This window comes from Protomyctophum parallelum, assembly GCF_964188405.1.
Source record: "Protomyctophum parallelum genome assembly, chromosome: 21".
In the NCBI taxonomy this organism is placed as follows: domain Eukaryota; kingdom Metazoa; phylum Chordata; class Actinopteri; order Myctophiformes; family Myctophidae; genus Protomyctophum; species Protomyctophum parallelum.
Window position 1 is genome coordinate 10,498,680 of NC_139713.1, and position 20,124 is coordinate 10,518,803.

A 20,124-nucleotide genomic window follows, 5' to 3' on the forward strand; every position below is an offset into this window, starting at 1 on the left:
ACCAGTGTTGTTCAAATGTTTCAAAAACAAATATTCAAAATTTTCTTCCAGATTTTTTGAAAATAGAAGATCTACAAGCTTTTCAAATATCCGAAGCATATACAGAATACAGGTAGGTTTATGTGGCCTATATATAAAGTTGCTTCTTTTGGGTTTGTTTTCATGGACCTGGTTGCTTATTTCTCGCTCACACTGACACAATCTGGCAACGCTTCTGCCTTCCTTGTAGCAGAGCACTTATTCCATTCCACCCGCAGCTAGCTAGCTAGCTCCACGGCAAGGCCACTGCGGGACCAACCATGGCGACGATGGAGAAGAAGAAACACGAAGGGAATGTTAAAATCGGCCATTACATTCTCGGAGACACACTTGGCGTGGGGACCTTTGGGAAGGTGAAAGGTACGTGGGTGAAATGTTGTGTCGCTGTACGTGGAGGGAGGAGGGGGGTGGGACAAAGGTTGGAACTGTGCTAACCCAGTGAAGCTATGCTTGTCAAGCTAACTTTTCACAACGCAACATCAACACACTTGTTGGCCCGACTGTCTGTCTGCAGCTAACTCACATTTACAACCGTCGTGGCGTTTTACAACTCGCGCGTGCGATTTCCAGCGACCGCTAACTGTTGTGTAAATGCGCGTAGAACGCCTTATTTACAAGTGTTTTACTGTTATTGATTTGGTTGGAGGGCTATCGCCTAGCTATAGCTAACGAGCGTGAAGTCCACTTTTGCAGGAGCGCCACCAGGAAGCAAATTGACTGTTGTTAACTGAACTGGATCTCTATTGACTGTTACTAACTATTCCTAACTGAACTGGAGCTCCATTGACTGTTACTAACTATTGCTAACTGAAATGGAGCTCCATTGCCTGTTACTAACTAATGCTAACTGAAATGGAGCTCCATTGCCTGTTACTAACTATTGCTAACTGAAATTGAGCTCCATTGACTGTTACTAACTAATGCTGAATGAAATCGAGCTCCATTGACTGTTACTAACTAATGCTGACTGAAATTGAGCTCCATTGACTGTTACTAACTATTAACTAATGCTGACTGAAATTGAGCTCCATTGACTGTTACTAACTAACTAATGCTAACTGAAATGGAGCTCCATTGACTGTTGCAATTATTACCATTGCTAAGTAGTAACTAAAGGAACTCCATTCGTCCTGTTTCATTATCTCTGGAAGACATATACAGCAAATAAATACTTGAAATTTGTTGTGTGCACTGAATCTATAATTGTTACAAAGGCTTTCACTTAGAGCTCCATATATGGAGACAACGGCGATATCCAGCACTGACATCAGATTAAGGTAGAAACACCAAAGATGGATATATATATATATATACACAGTGTTGACATCATCATGACACTAGACTTGCACATCATAAAAGGCAGATCCCAGCTTCTAAACCTCAGATACCAAGCCACGCACATGGTATCTCCACCAATCTCAAATCCTCAGAATCTACAGGACCCAAGCAAGATACAGGATACAAGACTCAAGACACCACACTTAAGACACAAGATCAAGAACACCTCAACACATTAGAACCTAGGTGTCTGGCTTTACAACCCACATACCTTGTATAGCTTTACCAAGACCACCATTCCAATTAGCTCCATTAAACATCCCGGTTAATCAGACACCACTGCAGCGGGTCCTAGACTCCTAGCCGAGACAGCCAGCACTAGTTGGAGGCAGCTATTTTATATTAATTGAATGGAATTATGGAAATAAACCAACTTTTCCCATGATATTCAATTTTCTTTGGAAAGGTGCTGCATGCATCATGATTGTCTGGATGCTAGAACTGACTATGGTTATTATGTGTTATTTGCACTGATCGTGTGTGTGTGCGTGCGCGTGCGTGCATGCGTGCGCACCTATCAGTGGTTATGGGGTTTAATTTGACTTGAACTTAACTGCCGCCCAACCCAGTCCAGGGGGGCGGCACCACTCACCCCTTATGTCAACAAACTGACTGGTGTGGTCACGGTGTCATCTTCCTGAATCGGTCTATTCCAGTGATTCTTAACATTCGTAATTTAAAAGGACCCCTATTTCATATGCATTTAGCCACAGCATGATGGACCGATTTTGACTGAATCTATTCCGCACTGTAAAAAAACCCTGAGTTGAGGACCTGTAGGGTACAATACATTAGGTTCCTTCCTATTCCGTATTCTTTCTAACTTCCTATCAATCATTTAGCTGGGGACACTCACTTCAGTGTTTCATTTGTAGGTTTGCCTGGCTTACTGAATGGCATTCCTTTTGCCAGACAGTGTTCTTGGAAAACAAAAGCCTAATTTATACTGTCTGCTGTTGGCCAAGTCATGGCTTATAGCTTAACTCACAGATCCACGGCTTAGCTCCCGCAGTATAAATGCATGTTTCATTTATTTATTTACCCCATATTATTTATAGATTCTAATGAGTTAATAATCTATTCCGAGATTACCACAAACCGTGCATGAGTGCATGATTGACATTTTTCCTCAATGGAATGGAACGGAAGTTTGGGTTAATATTTTACCATCAGTAAAATAAAACGTACACGGTGTTGTGCATGCATTGCAAGCTTAGTGTTTCTTGCTTTGTGTACAGTTGCCAGTTCTGTTTAACGGGGGATTTTCAGATTAGCTGGCTCTGAATAATTTTTGCTGTCTGTGTTCAACGGTGGTCAAGCCTCTGTGGTCCTCCTTGAGCTGCTGTGGTTGCTTTATTTGATTAGCCTATATTAGCCTTAATAGCCTATAGCCTATATTTATCTCTGTATATGTTGGTTGCACGGCCCTTCTATCCCAACTTTGTCTTGTCTTTGTGTCTCGTCTCTCATTATTGTTTTCTATGTGCACTCATAGTCCAGGACTCCACAGTTTGATATCTACTAGTCCATGGGCCCCATTTGATGATTTTAAATATCTGGCTGGGACTGGGAACCAATCTAAACTGTAACATCTTCTGCATTAGGCCATGGAGCCCATGGCTTTTTAATCACTACTGGTAGTCTCCAATCCTATCTACATTTCAAAAAAAGATCCTCAGTGTTTACCGTTCATTTAACTCTTAAGACTGCACAGATGGGACCTAACGTGACTGTGTGTAAAGGGTCCATTTGGGTCCCCATGTGGCCCCCGGACCCGACATTTGAGATGGGGGTGGGGCAGGGCGAAATGGAAAAATATAATGTCACAATATTGTTTTCATGCGGTTTTTAGGGTTATATTGTTCAAGTTACTTAACCACCTACAAGGTAACAGAAACTAAAAGAAAAAGGAGTATTTATTTAGACCAAAATATAAATGTTGGCTAGTCGTTCTACAAAAGTATAAATTAAGGTATAGAACTGCAAATCATAGATATTGCATTCACTGTATCACGGTATCTCTGATGAATATCGTATCACGATAGGATATTTATCACCATATCACACCCCCCTCCCCCTAGTTTGAGAGCCAGTGGTCTAGCCCATTTTGACCTGAGACCAGATTCAAAAAATGTCGCCTACATCCTGACAGTTTTCTGAAAAAGCTATGTTTCTATGTCAGTCGTTCTTCGATTTTTCAAAAAAAGCAGACCTACAAGCTCGTGGCGCGCCACTCGGTGGCGCGCTATGAGCTTGTAGATCTGCTATTTTTCAATAGCTAAAGCATGACATGATGCTAACACCAAAAATGAGCTAGTATAATTCTTGGAACTTTTCCCGCAGTGGGCCTGCATGAGTTGACCAAGCACCAAGTGGCCGTGAAGATCCTGAACAGGCAGAAGATCCGCAGTCTGGACGTGGTGGGAAAGATCCGCCGGGAGATCCAAAACCTCAAGCTTTTCAGACACCCTCACATAATTAAACTGTAAGTCCTCCATTCATTCACTCACAGCCTTATTTACAGGGGCCTTATTTGCCCCTTTAATCCCACTGCTGACTCATTGGTGCCACTTACTGAGCTATTTCGAGGTTATAATGGTGTATTTTGTGGTTGACCCAGTCTCTTCTGTCTGAAATCTATAATGGTGTATTTTGTGGTTGACCCAGTCTCCTGCACTTTCTCCGTTATTTGTTTTTCATTATTGTTAATCTCCTTGGATGATGACCTCTGGTGTTTGCAATAGTGCTTTATGGGCAGATTTTGTGTTTTCTTTCCAAAACGTGACTAGCATTTCCTTTTCTTTTTGTTTCCTTTTTTTTTTTTTTTATCTGTTGCACCAGACCTGGGGCAAATAACATAATACAAAGCTGACTTTATGAACCAAAAGAAAATGTAACTGGAATCAGACCCCCAATTTAACTACAGGTATGGTAATACAGATTGGACTTGCCTTGTAACATTGTGTTCAAAATGAAATGGTGGATCACACGGGACTAACCGTTGCCACATACGGCATAGGGTATACGCATGCATAAAGTGAATGGCAAATGGGGTGTCAAAGTGAGTTTAAATTGGTGTAAATTGCAGACTTGAAAAGAAAAAAGGAATCCAAGGTGAAAAAGGTTCAAATATATTGATGAGCAAGGAAAATAAATGACAGGACCTACGCGTTTCGACCAAAAGGTCTTTGCCAGGGTCTCACTGACAGGTTTATCACACTGTCCACTGGTATGTGGACTTCATGTCTACTATACAATACCAGTGGTTCTGAAACTTCTTTGAGGGGCGCTAGCCTCTACTATGCACAGCTTTGTGTGTATGAGCATGGAATGTGATGATTTGATTGGCTGAGAAAGCACGGAATTTGATGTATGATGAGAACGCCCCTTACTTCACATGAGTGTGATTTTTTTTAAATTTCAAGTATCACTAACAGTGTACAAATGTAACCAAATTATGGACCCATTTGTACACTTTCACAAAAACCTGTAAGGGTCCATTTGGAACACCCTATTAAGAATCGTTAACGGGAACCGCAAAGGAATCAAATCATTAAAATCCTAAAGGATCTCAAACCTAGTCTTAACTGAGTCCCAGCCTGGCAGTCATAGAGATGAATAGATACTATGCTGTTCAATGTGCAGTGTGGCTGAAGTTGTGGTATGACGATAGTCACCATATAAGGCCATTGCATAACCGCGTCCGCTACAAACATGTTGTGAATACACGGACGGTCATTGGTTGTCATGTGTTGACAGAAACGGCTGTTGTGTACTTTGTGGCCTGAAGTGCAGTGTGTGATCAATTGCAGTTGTCATTCACATTGTGAAGGCTTGTAGTGTACTCTGTTGTGCAGGCTGGCTATTTTAGACATCTGGAGTAATTAGTCTGTGTTGGTTTGAGGTCAGTGAAGTGCAGACTGTCAGATTAGCTTAGGTGCATTTGGAATGTCAGCTGTTGTAATAGGCAGAAATGTGACTTGTGCTCCACACGCCGATGCAAAGGTTATTCATCCTTGCGATAACCAAAACCTATGCTGACGTTTACGTTCACTTAAATTACTGTATATTTATACTTTGACCTATGGCAGCATGGTGCGTTGTGAGCTTGAGGTTTACAATTTCCGGGCACTGTCGGACAGTGTAAATTGGGCATATATATATATTTATATATATATATATATTGCTCCATCACTTATTTATTAACATTGTGATTATCTCCTTGCCCTGCTCGAAGATGTTAATGTTCACTTTTTATTAACTCCCATGTCTTCCATGTTGAAGACTGTGACCTTGGTGGAGCTAGACACTGTACAGAACTCATACAATCTTAACAGTTGGTTGATTAGAAAACCTGATTTAACACAGGTCAGACTAGTTTAATTAAATCTGTCCTTGTTTGAACTAAAAACTCATTATTCTGTGGCGTTACTGTTTGTTTATAACCTAGAATCTGAGAAAGCTTAATTGATTGCTATGTCGTGTTGGACATAATACAATATAAATATACATATAAATGCATACTTTTTTATTTTGACTTGAATCATGATAAGATTCTTAACTTGATTTGCAAAGAGTAGTCTGTGGTGATATGTACTGCTCATCATGTGATGTGTTTATCTCTGCAGGTATCAGGTGATCAGCACCCCTACAGATATCTTCATGGTGATGGAATATGTCTCAGGAGGAGAGCTTTTTGACTACATCTGCAAAAATGGAAAGGTAATACCAGTGCCACATAGTTGTGACACTTCATGGGGCCAGTCCAATGGCGCCTCTTCTACATAGACTTCTATTGGCGAAGTGTGACAAGTCCTGGACCGGAAGTTGGCATAATGCACTGGACTCGGGAAACAGCCTAGCTTTAATGATCTTAAATCCCTTTATTTTAGATAGATTTTTAGTAATAGTACAACATAAACATTACAGAGACTTTAGTTGTCACTGTACAATACTTTAAAACAGTTGTCATGTTGCTGATATTTGCACCGCACCTCGTTGAAAACAATGTATTTCAAACTGGTGCAACTCTCCTTCAATGGCTCTGGGTAATACACCTAGAGCTGCAACCGATGATTATTAGTACGGTAATCCGTACCGAAAATGTAGATTCTCTGATATGTTTCATATTTATGTTTGATCGCAGATCTTAAATCTCATCGACAACCTGTGATCTTGTAGATCTGCTTTTTTCTTTATTTGTCATGCAAAGAAGCATTTAAGTTAAATATATATATATTTTTACCACTCAAATCCTGGTTATACACATACTCTAAGAAGGGACGTTGTCATATAGTGAAACTGTACTCAATAAATACCAACATAATCATAAAGCCAATCAGAATGAAGGATAACATCTTTAAGGCGATTCAAGTCACAACAAGACAAACTTAAGACGGCCTTAGACGAATGATAATTAAGGCCTTACCTAACATGGTCTTACCTAGTGTAACCTCGACAAACGGCAAGGACAGAATTAATTTGCATTGTGTTGAATTATGCATCTCAACTTTCAAGTCTGCAAGTTGCTGAAATAAACAAATAAAAGACATTTTCACAACCCGATCCGACCTGATCCGTAAAAAACAATGCCGTTACTTTCAGTGGAGAAAAACGATACGCTTTTTTGTGAGGCAATGGATGAGATGCGAGTCATTCCTCACAGTGGCATCAACGGATTTAAATCCGCTATTGTCTAAATAAACAATACAACAATCTTTAGGAATTAGGTACTTTGTGAATTAAAAGTGTCTCCGTAAATGTATAAAGTCCACCGACGGGTTTTCAAATTGTGTTGTGCTTGTTGTGACTTGTTGTGAGCTTGTACATCTGCTGTTTACAGTGCCTGAGACTGGAATGCAGCCAAGTATGAATCGGGCAATAATAACTTGCAGAGAAAAGGGGGGGGGGGGGGAGCTCCTTTCATACTGTTTCACAAATCGCACATTAGTCTTGTTAAGTTGTTGGCCACAGAAAGTCGTGTAGATTTTATTTAGCGTCAAGTCCAGCACACACTATGCACTGGCAGTGGGTGATTTTATTTAGCGTCAAGTCCAGCACACACTAGGGCTGGGCGATATGACGATATATATCGTATTTTCGATAGAAAATGTCTATCACGAAAAAAAAGCTATATCGCTTATATCGCCGTTTCGCTTTACGGCAGTATTTTACGTCACAGCGCTTATATACGGCATGCCCAGCAGCCCACCGCGCGCACTGAAAACAGTGAGCCAACACCTTTCGGATGTCTTCTCTATTATATACTCTAAGGCCAACACGACCACAACACAAGCCGAGGTGGTGCTTGCACCTAAAAGAGGGAGATGATGATGATGGCTGACGAGATTCAGAGCGGTAAGGGGCACGTTCGGAAATACCACACCGGAGCGAACTCATCTATCAGTTTGCATTGCACAGTGCGCCTAGTGCGCTATTTCCGAACGCGCCCTAAAGTAACCGGTCATTCACTGTTATAAATGCAGGTTTCATGTTGGGTCAAATTGATAAATTGCGTGAGCCACGCATGTTTTACACAGTTGAACAATAAGCTTGTCCGTCGTCGGGTGCACTGCAAACTTCTTCCAAGACGAAGACGTTCCTCTTACCTGTGCAGTCCTCCTGCTGCGTCTGTCTTGTTTTATTGTTCCAAATAAATTATTCCATTTGAAAAGTCTTTAATTCAGCAACAGCTTACAACAACAACACAAGACGCTGACTTTGTTGTGATCATCAAAAAAAAAGGAAAAGAAAAAGCCCCACTCGTCCTAGACTCCCATATACGCACAGCTGTGGGCATGGAGAGTTGACGACAAGATCGCGTTCTCTCTCACTCTATCGCCTGTAGTCAATTAAACATCGTTAAGCTGCCCAACGTCTTTAACAAACTAAACTATAACTACAACAGAACATGTTGATTCCCTATACAGAGCTTAAATGAACTGAAACAACTGTAGTGACAAACTGTGACATGAGATATTTATTTTTTCCTTAAGCCAATTTAATGCAGACACAGGCCTGTACTTCTGTGTCTGAAGGCAACGTCTTATTTCTTTATTTTTTCTTTTTAATTGTCATAATAATAATAATTATTAATAATACTAATAAAACTTTATTTGTATAGCACCTTTCATGACATGAAATGCAGCTCTCAAAGTGCTTTACAGAGCAATGGAGAAAAAAAGAAAAGCAAGGCAACGACATTAAAAAACAAGCAGTGATGCAATACAGTGAGGACATGAATAACAAAAAATAAAAGATCAATTAAAAGCAATGTTGTAGAAGTGGGTCTTGAGCTGTGCTTTAAAAATGTCTACAGAGGCTGAACAATTGAGTTCAGCCTCTAATTATTATTATATACATTTTATTTTGTAATATTTTTGTACTTGCTTTGGGCCTGTCTGTGCATGGGAAGGGCATCAGTATTATATTCATATAAGTAGACTGGATAATGTGAATTTAATTGTTTTTTGAGTGGTGCAACCATTATAGACAGCTATGTGTGTCCCTGTCCCTGTATCCGAGCACGAAATAGCATAACTATTGTCACCACCAAGTGTCACTGTTGTGCAGCCTAACACAGACAGAGGCCAGGGAGGAGAGCTTGTACAGTACAGTACAGTACAGTACAGTACAGTACAGTACAGTACAGTACAGTACAGTACAGTACAGCCCAAGTACAGTAAAGTACTCGACCTGAACAAAAATCAATTCTTTTAGATAAAAAAATAGGTATCGTAAAAAATATGCTATATCGTGAGTATATCGTTATCGTGATAAAATAAATTCTATATCGTGATATGAGATTTTGTCATATCGCCCAGCCCTAGCACACACTATGCACTGGCAGTGGGTGATTGTATTTAGTGTCAAGTCCAGCGCACACTATGCACTGGCAGTGGGTGATTTTATTTAGTGTCAAGTCCAGTGCACAATATGCACTGGCAGTGGGTGATTTTATTTAGTGTCAAGTCCAGCGCACACTATGCACTGGCAGTGGGTGATATCTCATCTATTGTTATACGTTTGTGTCTCTGCTACGACAGCTTGATGAGAAGGAGAGCCGTCGGCTGTTTCAGCAAATCATCTCGGCGGTAGACTACTGCCACCGACACATGGTCGTGCACCGAGACCTCAAACCAGAGAATGTCCTGCTCGATGCCCAGATGAACGCCAAGATTGCAGACTTTGGCAAGTCCCGACTTTGACAAATGGACCCGTGAGGGGCCATTTGGTTCCTTTTGTACGCTCAGAGTTGTGGGGGTCCTTGAAAATAAAAGGTTTGAGAGCCACTGGTGTAGGTTATGTGGCATTGATGTTAACACCTTATTAATTAAAGGTATATTCAGTGATTTCACTCGAAAAACCTTAGGTTTCGTTTTCGGCTGTGGGACCCAGCCTTTCGTCCAATCAGGATAGAGTCAAAAACGAAACCTAAGGTTTTTTGACCCCCAGGGTCAACTGGGGACAGGGAGGAACTCCTTATATGGCCAGCACACTCTATAGTAGGGAGGATTATCACAACAAAACAAAAAAATAAGTGATATTTGAATTAAGTGAAATCACTGAATATACCTTTAAATTCCTTATGACATGCAAAATAGGGGTTATTAAATCTGGTTAAATAAATGTTATGATGACGTCACATTGCAGGCCTGGGGTGCATTCTTGCGACTTATAGTTCACATTTAACTATGAAACCTTGAGTTTTTGACAACTAACCCACAATTCATGTCACTCTGTCACGTCGCCTAACTCAAATCCCTGTCGCTCACCCCAGGCAAGCCCCCAGGTCATTGTGATTTCCCATGCCAAAGCGACCACACTCGCCCAGCAGTCTGACGTCACCCAGGCGGATGCGTGCACACGCCGCTCTGCCCCAGCAGTACAACCTCCACACTCTCCCGGAGGACACTGCCGACGAGCGGCACCGCCGTCCAGTCAAAACTAGAGTTCAAAGTTCAAACAGGCCCGATAATTAAGGGCCGGCCTTACCTGAGCCCTCATCAAACCCTGTACATTCAATACACTGCCCCCGCTGCCACCCTTAGATCTCCATATATGGAGCTGACCTGTTCTGACATTCCATATCTTGATCTGACCTCATCACACCCTGTACACTCAAGATACGCTCCATGTTTGGCCAGTGCACGCGACCTCAGGCGTCTTACTGGTATATTATACAATAACTCCCCACTTTTATAATACTCCTCCTCCTACTATTCGTCTTTTAGCTGGGGTTTAGAGCATCTCAGTGGGGACACAGACTTGCCGGGAGACTGGGGGCTCGAGTGTGATATTGCAATTATGCAACAGTTGCCATTAAAAAACAACACGTCAACTCAATTTCATTATAACTAAGATATTCATAAATTTCTTCTAATGCTATATTTAGCCACTACGACGACAAATGCAAACTGATAGCCAAACATTGCTAATCAGTAGCGAGTGTGTCCTAGAAAGTCTTAGGCCGTTTTCAGACTTTTTTCACCGAGACCAAGTGATATACAGTATCGTATGATATTTCGGGCCATGTCATAGCCTCTTTAAAAGTTCCCCCAAGCTATCTGACTTTTGAGTCTCACCCTTCTTTATTGTGGTCACAGGACATGGAGATGACTAAAGTTGTGTAATGTATTGTATAATGTTGTGCAGGTTTATCAAACATGATGTCGGATGGAGAGTTCTTGCGAACCAGCTGTGGTTCTCCGAATTATGCTGCTCCAGAGGTTATCTCGGGAAGGTAATGTTCTTTTTTTTTTTATTCACTATATTGAATAAAATGGGCTATTGCAGGGCCATCAAAACAAACATCTATATGTGTGCAGTTCTCGAGTGTCCCAGTACATCTGCCATGACTACAAAAAGTTTAATAATAAAAAAATATATATGAAGAAAGTACTACGTTTGTAATCGTTATTAACACAGGCACAAAATAGCGCAATTGGTTATTTTGGTAGCCCCACCCTTTCCATGAGTAGACCATTTGAAATGGACCATTAACACAATCGGTGCCAGGATTCCAGCAATGATTAGGCGTGGGCTGTGGCTCAGCGGTCCAGGCACCTTGGCTGGTGGTAATCCAGTCTGGCAGTGTGCCACAGGTTCGACTCCCGATCCCGACGGCCTTTACTGCATGTCACCCTCCATCTCTCTCTCCCCATAAAAAATATAAATTTAAAAAAACGATTAAAGCTTCATTCTCATTTATTCACTTTGTTGGCAGTATGTAGAACAGCAGGAACAATATTACTAGAACATAATTTTACATATTGTGTACAAAAACGTAAAGTCACGTAATGGGACATAATAATACACATTATTTTCATCTGTGAGATTTTATTTGGCTTTAACGTGAACAATGTCTCCACTAGGCTCTATGCCGGTCCAGAAGTGGATATATGGAGCAGTGGAGTGATCCTCTATGCCTTGCTGTGTGGGACGCTCCCGTTTGATGACGACCACGTGCCAACCCTCTTTAAAAAGATCTGTGACGGCATCTTCTTCACGCCACAGTACCTGAACCCCAGCGTAATCAGTCTCCTTAAACACATGCTGCAGGTGGACCCCATGAAAAGAGCCACCATCAGAGAGATCCGGTCAGTGGGTCCTATTCAATGTTGATCATTGGATATTTCAGTTGAATAGAACTATTGATGATTTTTCCTGGTCATTTTTATAAACGACTTGATGCAATAAAAGTACAATATATATTATTTTTATAATTGCAAAATGTAGCAGTTTGAACATTTTCAAAACTTCTTCTAGATTCCAAATGTGAATTCAGTATACTGTAACTCCTAACATGTTCTAGTCCTGGCCTGCTATTTACCGGTACTCGTGTCATTATTAAGAGCTTGTCTAACTTTTCGTCCCGCAGGGAGGACGAATGGTTCAAAGAGGACCAACCCAAGTACCTCTTCCCCGAGGACCCTTCATACACCAACAACGTCATCGACGACGAGGCCTTGAAGGAAGTCTGCGATAAGTTTGAATGCACCGAAGAGGAGGTGCTAACCTGCCTGTACAGCCGCAACCACCAGGACCCGCTGGCCGTCGCCTACCACCTCATCATAGACAACCGTCGCATCATGAACGAAGCCAAGGACTTCTACCTGGCCTCCAGCCCGCCCGACTCCTTCCTGGACGACCAGCACCTAACGGCCTCCGGCGCTGCCATCCCCATCAAGCCCCACCCCGAACGAGTGCCCTTCCTGTTTGCGGAGACCCCTCCCAGGCCACGCCACACACTGGACGAGCTGAACCCCCAGAAGGCCAAGCACTCGGGTGTCAGACGGGCCAAGTGGCACCTTGGCATCCGCAGTCAGAGTAGACCCAATGACATTATGTCGGAAGTGTGCCGTGCCATGAAGCAGCTGGACTACGAATGGAAGGTGAGATCAGTTGATAAGACGGAGAACCTAAACTATGTAATAAGGGCCTATTATGCCTGATGTGTACTTCGGGTCGAGTATTGTGTCACACACTGAAAATAGCCAGTCTACAAGCTCACAATGTGTCACTTTGTGACGTGTTGTAAGCTTGTTGACGTGTGTGTGTCACTGCCACACAGGATAAATTAAGTACTGTAGCTGCCTCAATGGACAAAAAGTAAATATTGGTTGTTGTCCTGTTTTGTCACAGGTATAATTCCACCTGACCTAGAATGGAATGTTGTCATTGCACGTTATCGTCCGTAATCTTTAGATAACAAGTGAACTTACTAGACGCGTTGGCCCACATATTTGAATTAGCTTGTGATGGGCAATTTACAAGGGAAATGCATTTCCTTTTTTGCAAATTAAGAAGGACCCCCATTTTGATATGCATTTAGCCACGTCCTCATTTGGATTAAATGGAAATCGTTTAGCTAGTGAGTGACGTGACCCCATGGAACCCCTTCAAGGACCATACATTGATTACAACGTTGATTAGACTATGCTAAACCCAGACGTTCTCAATCATTCTCTCATTGTCATTGGCTGACATTGTGGCCCTCGCGTAAAGTTGCTGCCACTTGAGCATGTCACCTGCCAAGCTGCTTCTTTTCACCTGACAGGGGAGACGAGAGTTTCCCTGGCCGGACGTAGCGCGTGGAAGGAACACGTTATTCCGACCAGTTCCTTTCCCCTCCATCAGGTGCCCTGGCTGGCCAGGGGGAGGTAGTTTAGAGACCAGGATTACTGCATGTTTTTGTGAGGGTACCTACCCTAGGGGACACAGGGAGAACATGCAAACTCCCCACAGAAAGGCCCATCCAGTGCAGTGTTGAACAAGAATACATTTTGGTTACTGCATTGTCAATTTCTCACCTCAAATGTTTTCCAAAAACATTCTTGAGATCAATGTTTTTAGCTGTAAATGGTGACCGAGTTCTGTTATTGAGCTCAGCGGTCATTATCCAGAAATAAAACACATGCCGAATTCAGTGACTGACCAATCGGCATCAAGCATTCAACCAAGCTGCGTTATAATGGTTCATAATGTGTGTGTTGACTCTCAGGTTGTGAATCCGTACCACATGCGTGTGAGGAGGAAGAACCCCATCACTAGCTTGCAAGCCAAGATGAGCCTTCAGCTCTACCAGGTGGACAGCAGAACGTACCTCCTGGACTTTCGTAGTATAGATGGTATGCTGAAGCTACGCTTGATGATCTGTCATTTATTGCAACTTCAAATCATAATGCATCATGTACTAGATCAGTGTTTCCCAAACAATGCAAATGAATATTGCTTCCTTTTTTTTTTACGATTTTCACAAAGCATTATACAGAAAACTTAAAATTAATTAAATGGGACATACATTTTTAATTTACAGGGTGTTTGGGTCCCGGGGAGACGCCGAAATTAATTTGCTTTGGCAAGAATTTGTACCTGAGTGACTGAGTTGCTTTCATGTTATGGTGTACTTTTTTTCTTCAATGGAGCACTTTAAGATTTGCTTCAAGTATAAAGTGCGTAACAAATGAAATGTATTATTTATTACCTAACGTCTCTCTGTTTTTCAGATGATATGCTAGAGACTAAATCTGGGACAGCTACCCCGCACCGCTCTGGTTCAGTGGGAAACAACCGTGCCGCCATTAAGAACGATGGGGACGGGGAAGAAGGAAAGGGCGACGCCCCAGGCATTGCCACCCCAGGCATTGCCACCCCAGGCCTCGCCACCCCAGGCCTCGCCACCCCAGGCATGGCCACCCCAGGCATCGCCACCCCTTCACATCCCGCCAAGGCCGCAGAAGGCTCCATAGCGTCATCTTTGACCTCGTCCGTAGACTCGACTGGTGGGGGGGACAACGCCCCGTACCCCCGGCCGGGTAGCCACACCATAGAGTTCTTCGAGATGTGTGCAAATCTTATCAAACTTCTCGCACGATAGCTCTCAAACACAATCGCTAGCCTTTGTTTTCCTCTCTGAGTGTCTTTATAAGCAATAAGCATGCAACTGATTCATGGCTCAAGTTCATCTCTGAGCACGGGATGAGATGGTTGTTGCCATGGCACTGATGCAAGGTTGGGCATTCCTCCTTAAGCCGCTGGGATGTATACGAAGCCGGCTGGCTGGGGGATGTCAGAGGAGTTTGGGGGGTTAAGGGGTTCTAGCGAACGGCAAGCTCCTTCGATATTGACAGAGTGACTTTTACGAGAAGGTTTTACATTTTCACGATCAATATTTCTAGAGGATGAAACACCTCCCCGATTTGATCACGTCCCACAAATAATAATGTACATTATTAAGTTTTGAGTGATTACACTGAATTTTCTGTACTGTGGTCAGTGAGCGCCACTGTTCATCTCGGTACAGAGAACAAAAAAAATACCAAGTTTTGGCCTGCAGTCACAAAGAAGGAAGCCACAGTTTGAGGTTAGTGTACGGACGTTGGTGGCCTCACGGTAAAGGATGCAGGACGCACTTTTGCACATTTTTCTTTTTTGATCTTGCTGCTCTGTTTTCCTCTCATTAAGGGCTTGACGTGGCTTCGTTGCATGCCGTGCCGCACACCGCCAATAGCTGCTCTGCTAGAGCTAGGCTATAGATATCGATGTTACATCGATATAGTGTTATGACACTAGACATCGTCTGGCTTGGTTACTGGTACAATAAGTAATACCAGTAAGATTTATATGTTGTACTGCAGGGGTTTTCAGCTGATTGTGAACGATGGAGGCATGCAGGGACTACCGTCCTGACCAAGAATCAACCTGGGGGCCACTTGTCTTGAGTTGCACAGAGTATACTGTATATTATTTGCTACCATTATTTGCCACCATTATTTGGTGGACAGGGACAGAGTCTCAAATGTTTTGGCTCCAAGCCAGCCTCAACCTAGCCCTATACTTATTCAATTTATTATTGAACTTGAAGTACTTTTGGAATTGGAGCACAAGCCTCCTCAAATCACAACTGATAATGATAATCTTTAATGCCACTGTCTTATCACACAGATGCCAACTGTTAATAATACCCCCCCCCCCTCCCCTTTTGAAATATTCTTCACTTACATTGCTGAATGCATTTTCAGAGACCACATGCAATATCACCACGGGCCACCAGTTGAAAACCTCTGTTCTACAGCTATTTTGAAATTAAAAGATCAGACTACTAACACTTTAAGACAAGTGACAAAGAAAAGAACACTTATTGCAGTATTTTTTTTACAAAGTATATTCGTCCCCTTTCCTCTTATTTCTAGGGTGACTGAATAAAACAAAAAATGACATTCTCAAAATTTGAACCAAAAATACTGCATAGTGCAAAATACTATAAACATCCAGAATTATGCCATTGTACGGCATTGCACAAATGCATTTGAACAAAACGAATGGACAACAAATTCGAAATAAAAGCTTGGTAGGGGAGGGGAGAGACGTGATACTAGATTCTTGTCGCTATTATCTAGGGCTTGTAGATCAGCCGTTTCCGGTGTGCGACACAGCGTGCAGCCAAGTATAACTCAGGCTTTAGAGACCAGAGGAGCAGTGCAGACGTCACTCTCAGGGCCCTGCACTGGCTTTTAATGAGCATCGGCACGTCGATGACGGCGATGCCCATTGGACTCTGAAGAAGTGCAATGACCCCCCCGTAATTCTCTCCACTGTCAGGGGAAAAGAAGAGTGCATTGTCAGAATTGTTTTTCCTTTTGTGAATTTGATTGAGTTTTTAAAGATGAGAGTTCCATGGGTTTTTTTTTGTCATTGTTGTAAAGATTTGTCTGAATTTGTCTGTCCCCTACATTTTTTTATATATATATAAAGAATTGAATATATTTATCAGTGCTTTAAGTGGGGGTAGTGAACGTTATATTGGAAACAGAATTATGAACATATTTCCCCCCCCACTGCCTGCGTTAAGGACTATTGCTGGATGATCTTGCTTTTTTGTTACTGCGTTTCAAATCATTATCACATTTGTGTTTAATTTAACCACAATTATTCTGATATCCTTGATTGTCTTTTCAGATGAAAGTTAACATTCACTACTCACAAGAGTTGTCATGTCAGAATTATGTCATGACATTATTATTACTCGGTTGCATTACTTTTATCTGCATTGTTCAGATTAATAGGAAATTTAGGATCATTGGCGAATGACATGCCTTCTGCCTACATTGAAGCTTGTTTGTTCCTGCCATGTTCAGTTTTTACCCGCCAATCCATAACGAATATCTGGGGCTCAGGAGTCATGACCAATTTCAAGGTGATTAGTAGCTACGTAGACAATGCGTTTTTGGCAAGGAATAGCCTACATCCCTAATGTCGTCGTTACAAATGCTATGGATGTGCTAGTTCATTTTTGTATTTTTAAGGGGGTATTTTTGTCCTCATTCCCTTGAGGGACAACTTTAAATGAAGGTTTACATAAACCTGAAACACCCTTGGAGAAGTGCTTTTTTTATTTTTACACAATCTGAGTTGTATCCCCAATCTGTTATCCAGATGATTAGATTTTTAACTCTTAAGTAGTCTGTCATTTGGCTGCCTTGTTATCAGTACTGTTAGTATTCTGGTCTGCCAAACAATTGGCACCTCCTTGCAATTGTTGATGAATTACAATCTGGGAATTAGTTACTGTAGTTTAATGAAGGCTCTATCACAAGGATGCATGTTCTTAGTCAGTGGTTCTCGAAGTGGGGGTCCAGAAAAATGGTTTCATATAGCATCAAAATCAGTTCAACCACTTCAACAGGCTTTTTGAAAGTAGCTGATCTTACAGGCTCACAACACGTCGCGATGCAATGCACTCTGTGAGCTTGAGGATTGACGATTGTCCAAAAACTCTTGGAAGAGAAATTGGAACAATTTGGAATATCTTTTAAACATTTTCACAACATTAATCTTGTACAGGGTCGCTGTGCAAGAGAGACATGGAAACGTTTGAGAACCACTGATCTAGTGATAGTTGTCCTGCCCTGTCTACTCGGTCCAAAAACCCTTCAAATTGATCCAAATTGATTAAGATTCGGAGGCATGGAACGGTTGTAATCAGGTCAATTTAATGAATGTGCAGCGAGCGGCTCTAGTCTAGAAAGGAGAACCCTATCTCGGTACAAATCTGGTAATTTGAGTCGGTGAGATGAATTAACACAGATTTGTACGACGTAGTTTGATGCATGCATGGTATTTAATGAGTGTTGATAACTAAGTGGGAAATAAAGTTTTATGGATACATTTCTTACAGAAATATTTGAGACTGAACAGCATAATTTCTGTCCCCGCCATTTATAGCTTTTAGCAGCTGCTGAAGACGAGGGTGTCCGTGCTTTTGTAATTCACAGAAATTATTTGTCAAAAATGCAAGGGGAGCCAGAAATTGTGATCATGAGTAGCTTTTTCAGCTGTCCTGTCTGGGACCATTTGACTGAAATCTTATGGATCAATATTTGGCCAATTTGTTTTTACTGTGTGGTCTTTGAAGTACTATATTGATCATGGCAAAGAAACACTTTGTGTGTTTTTTTAAATATTAGCAGGACTTGGACCACATAAACCCCACTATCTGTATTGTGGGGGAAAAAGCTTTCGCAGAAAGTGGCAGATCGAATAACTTGCCGTGCGTCGACAGTGACGTGAGCTTGTTAATCTATTTTCATCCAAACCCATAAAAACATCTGCAAATAATTGTATAGAGCCCTGAGGGTCTACCATATAGGGTTTAAGTTTTTTTATTTTGGTATGTGTGAAACCATGATGTTTAAACAACTTCTGGTATTACGAGTGGCTAGTCCTTAAAGTGGACCATTTATAGGACATTTTATTTTAACAGTCTGAACTGCTTCTAAAGAAACATTGTTCTATTTTTGTTTGGTGTGTAAAAGGGACCCTATTACCAAGAATTACCTATCATGTAAATTTCAATGGACAGTGTTTAAATCATTTATATACACAACTGCCTAATAAACAGCTAAATTGCACACATTTCAGTGATGTTGTAGACCTATTGCTTTTCTCTTGTGGCCTGGTAAACGCATGCGTCTTGTCTAGCCCAAGCGATGTGTGGGAGTTTTCTAGAAACCACAAATCACACCAGTGGTGCCAGTACTGTACTCTACTGTACTGTACAAGCCCTCCTCCCTCGCACAGTATGTGTGACGCTGCGCAACAGTGCCATCTAGTGGTATTGCTGAGGTGTTTCAGTTGTCCGTGCTCGGACAGACACAGGCACACAGTACACAGGGAGCGACACGCATAGCTGCGTAATGGAGCGGAGGCACCGCTCAAAAAGTGGATGAGCCTAAATCAGCAGCTGTCAATCACAGGGTGTGAGCGCAGACAGAGACTGATTGGATCTTCCACTTTTTGGTTTCTGCAAAACGCCCACCCAGCGCTTGAGGCCAGGCCGGTCTGCACTGCAGAAGACACGTGATAATGTCGTGAATTCACACGGCCGGGATGTTTTTACCAGGCAATTGTCTTGTATCTGTGATCTGCTTTCATATGTAAATCTTATCTTGGATAATGGTTGGGAACAAACGTATTGTTTTTGTTAAACAAAATCATAAGTGGACTGCCTGGTAATCATATTAAGTCCATGGAGTGGAAGTCATGTGAATTGACCTTGGATCATATATGTGTGTGACTGACTAAAATATTGTGAGAAGGTGAAATGCAAGATAAGCGAAGCCAGCCACACTTTCGCTATCTGTTTCATTGATTGATTGAAATATTTATTAACAGTTTGCAGAATTTCAAGCACAAACTCAATACAAAGACTGTTAACTGTGAGTGGACGACCCAATTAAGCATTACACTTGTTTACAACAGGGTCCACCATGTTCAATTCATCAAAACATTTAGAGACGTACAAATAGACACTTATATATTGTTAAAGAACAGAACAGGAATTCATAAAGGAAGCAAAAAGGGATAAGAAACATACATTGAGGGGGAAAAGGTGGGGGGGCGGATTCCGATTTACTGGGGCCCGTTTCGAATTGCAGCCGTCCGTAGGTGCCCTTTGAGAGCGGTTTTGAAGGAGTCAAGGGATTCACATGTCTTAATGACTGTTGGTAGGGCGTTCCACATTTTGGTGGCATAGGAGCGAAAATAATTTAGTCCCTTGTTTGTGCCGAATCTGGGTTGTACATGGTTTGTTGCACTCCCTCTGGTGTTGTGGGTGTGGACTTTGTTTATATTAAGGAAGTATTTAGACAGGTAGATGGGTATTTTGGTGGTGTATCGAATCTTGTGGACCAGACCCATTGCAAGATGCTGTACTCTGTCGTCGACCCTAAGCCATCCCAGCCTGTC

At 42.0% G+C, this 20,124-nt stretch overlaps 1 protein-coding gene across 2 annotated transcripts; it reads left to right on the forward strand.

The window, feature by feature from the left end:
* Positions 1 to 259: 259 nt before the first annotated feature.
* On the forward strand, positions 260 to 18,783 carry prkaa1 (protein kinase, AMP-activated, alpha 1 catalytic subunit). 2 transcript variants are annotated; one of them, XM_083794133.1, is made up of 10 exons: positions 260 to 399; positions 3,721 to 3,862; positions 6,006 to 6,099; positions 9,423 to 9,567; positions 11,032 to 11,119; positions 11,751 to 11,975; positions 12,257 to 12,770; positions 13,880 to 14,006; positions 14,385 to 14,519; positions 14,550 to 18,783. In XM_083794133.1, exons 1-10 carry the CDS (start codon positions 300 to 302, stop codon positions 14,753 to 14,755), a joined length of 1,776 nt encoding a protein of 591 aa, XP_083650259.1. In that variant the 5' UTR covers positions 260 to 299; the 3' UTR covers positions 14,756 to 18,783. The 2 variants fall into 2 exon arrangements, with proteins under 2 accessions (XP_083650259.1, XP_083650258.1); XM_083794132.1 differs by having other exon boundaries at positions 14,385 to 18,783.
* The last annotated feature ends 1,341 nt before the right edge of the window (positions 18,784 to 20,124 follow it).

What these genes read in the sequence shown, in the direction of transcription:
- prkaa1 (XM_083794132.1), top strand. Translation starts at nt 300, where the DNA reads ATGGCGACGATGGAGAAGAAGAAACACGAAGGGAATGTTAAAATCGGC. An exon ending in GCCACCATCAGAGAGATCCG is followed by an intron (nt 11,976 to 12,256) that starts GTCAGTGGGTCC and finishes TTCGTCCCGCAG; the next exon opens with GGAGGACGAATGGTTCAAAG. An exon ending in GGACTTTCGTAGTATAGATG is followed by an intron (nt 14,007 to 14,384) that starts GTATGCTGAAGC and finishes TCTGTTTTTCAG; the next exon opens with ATGATATGCTAGAGACTAAA.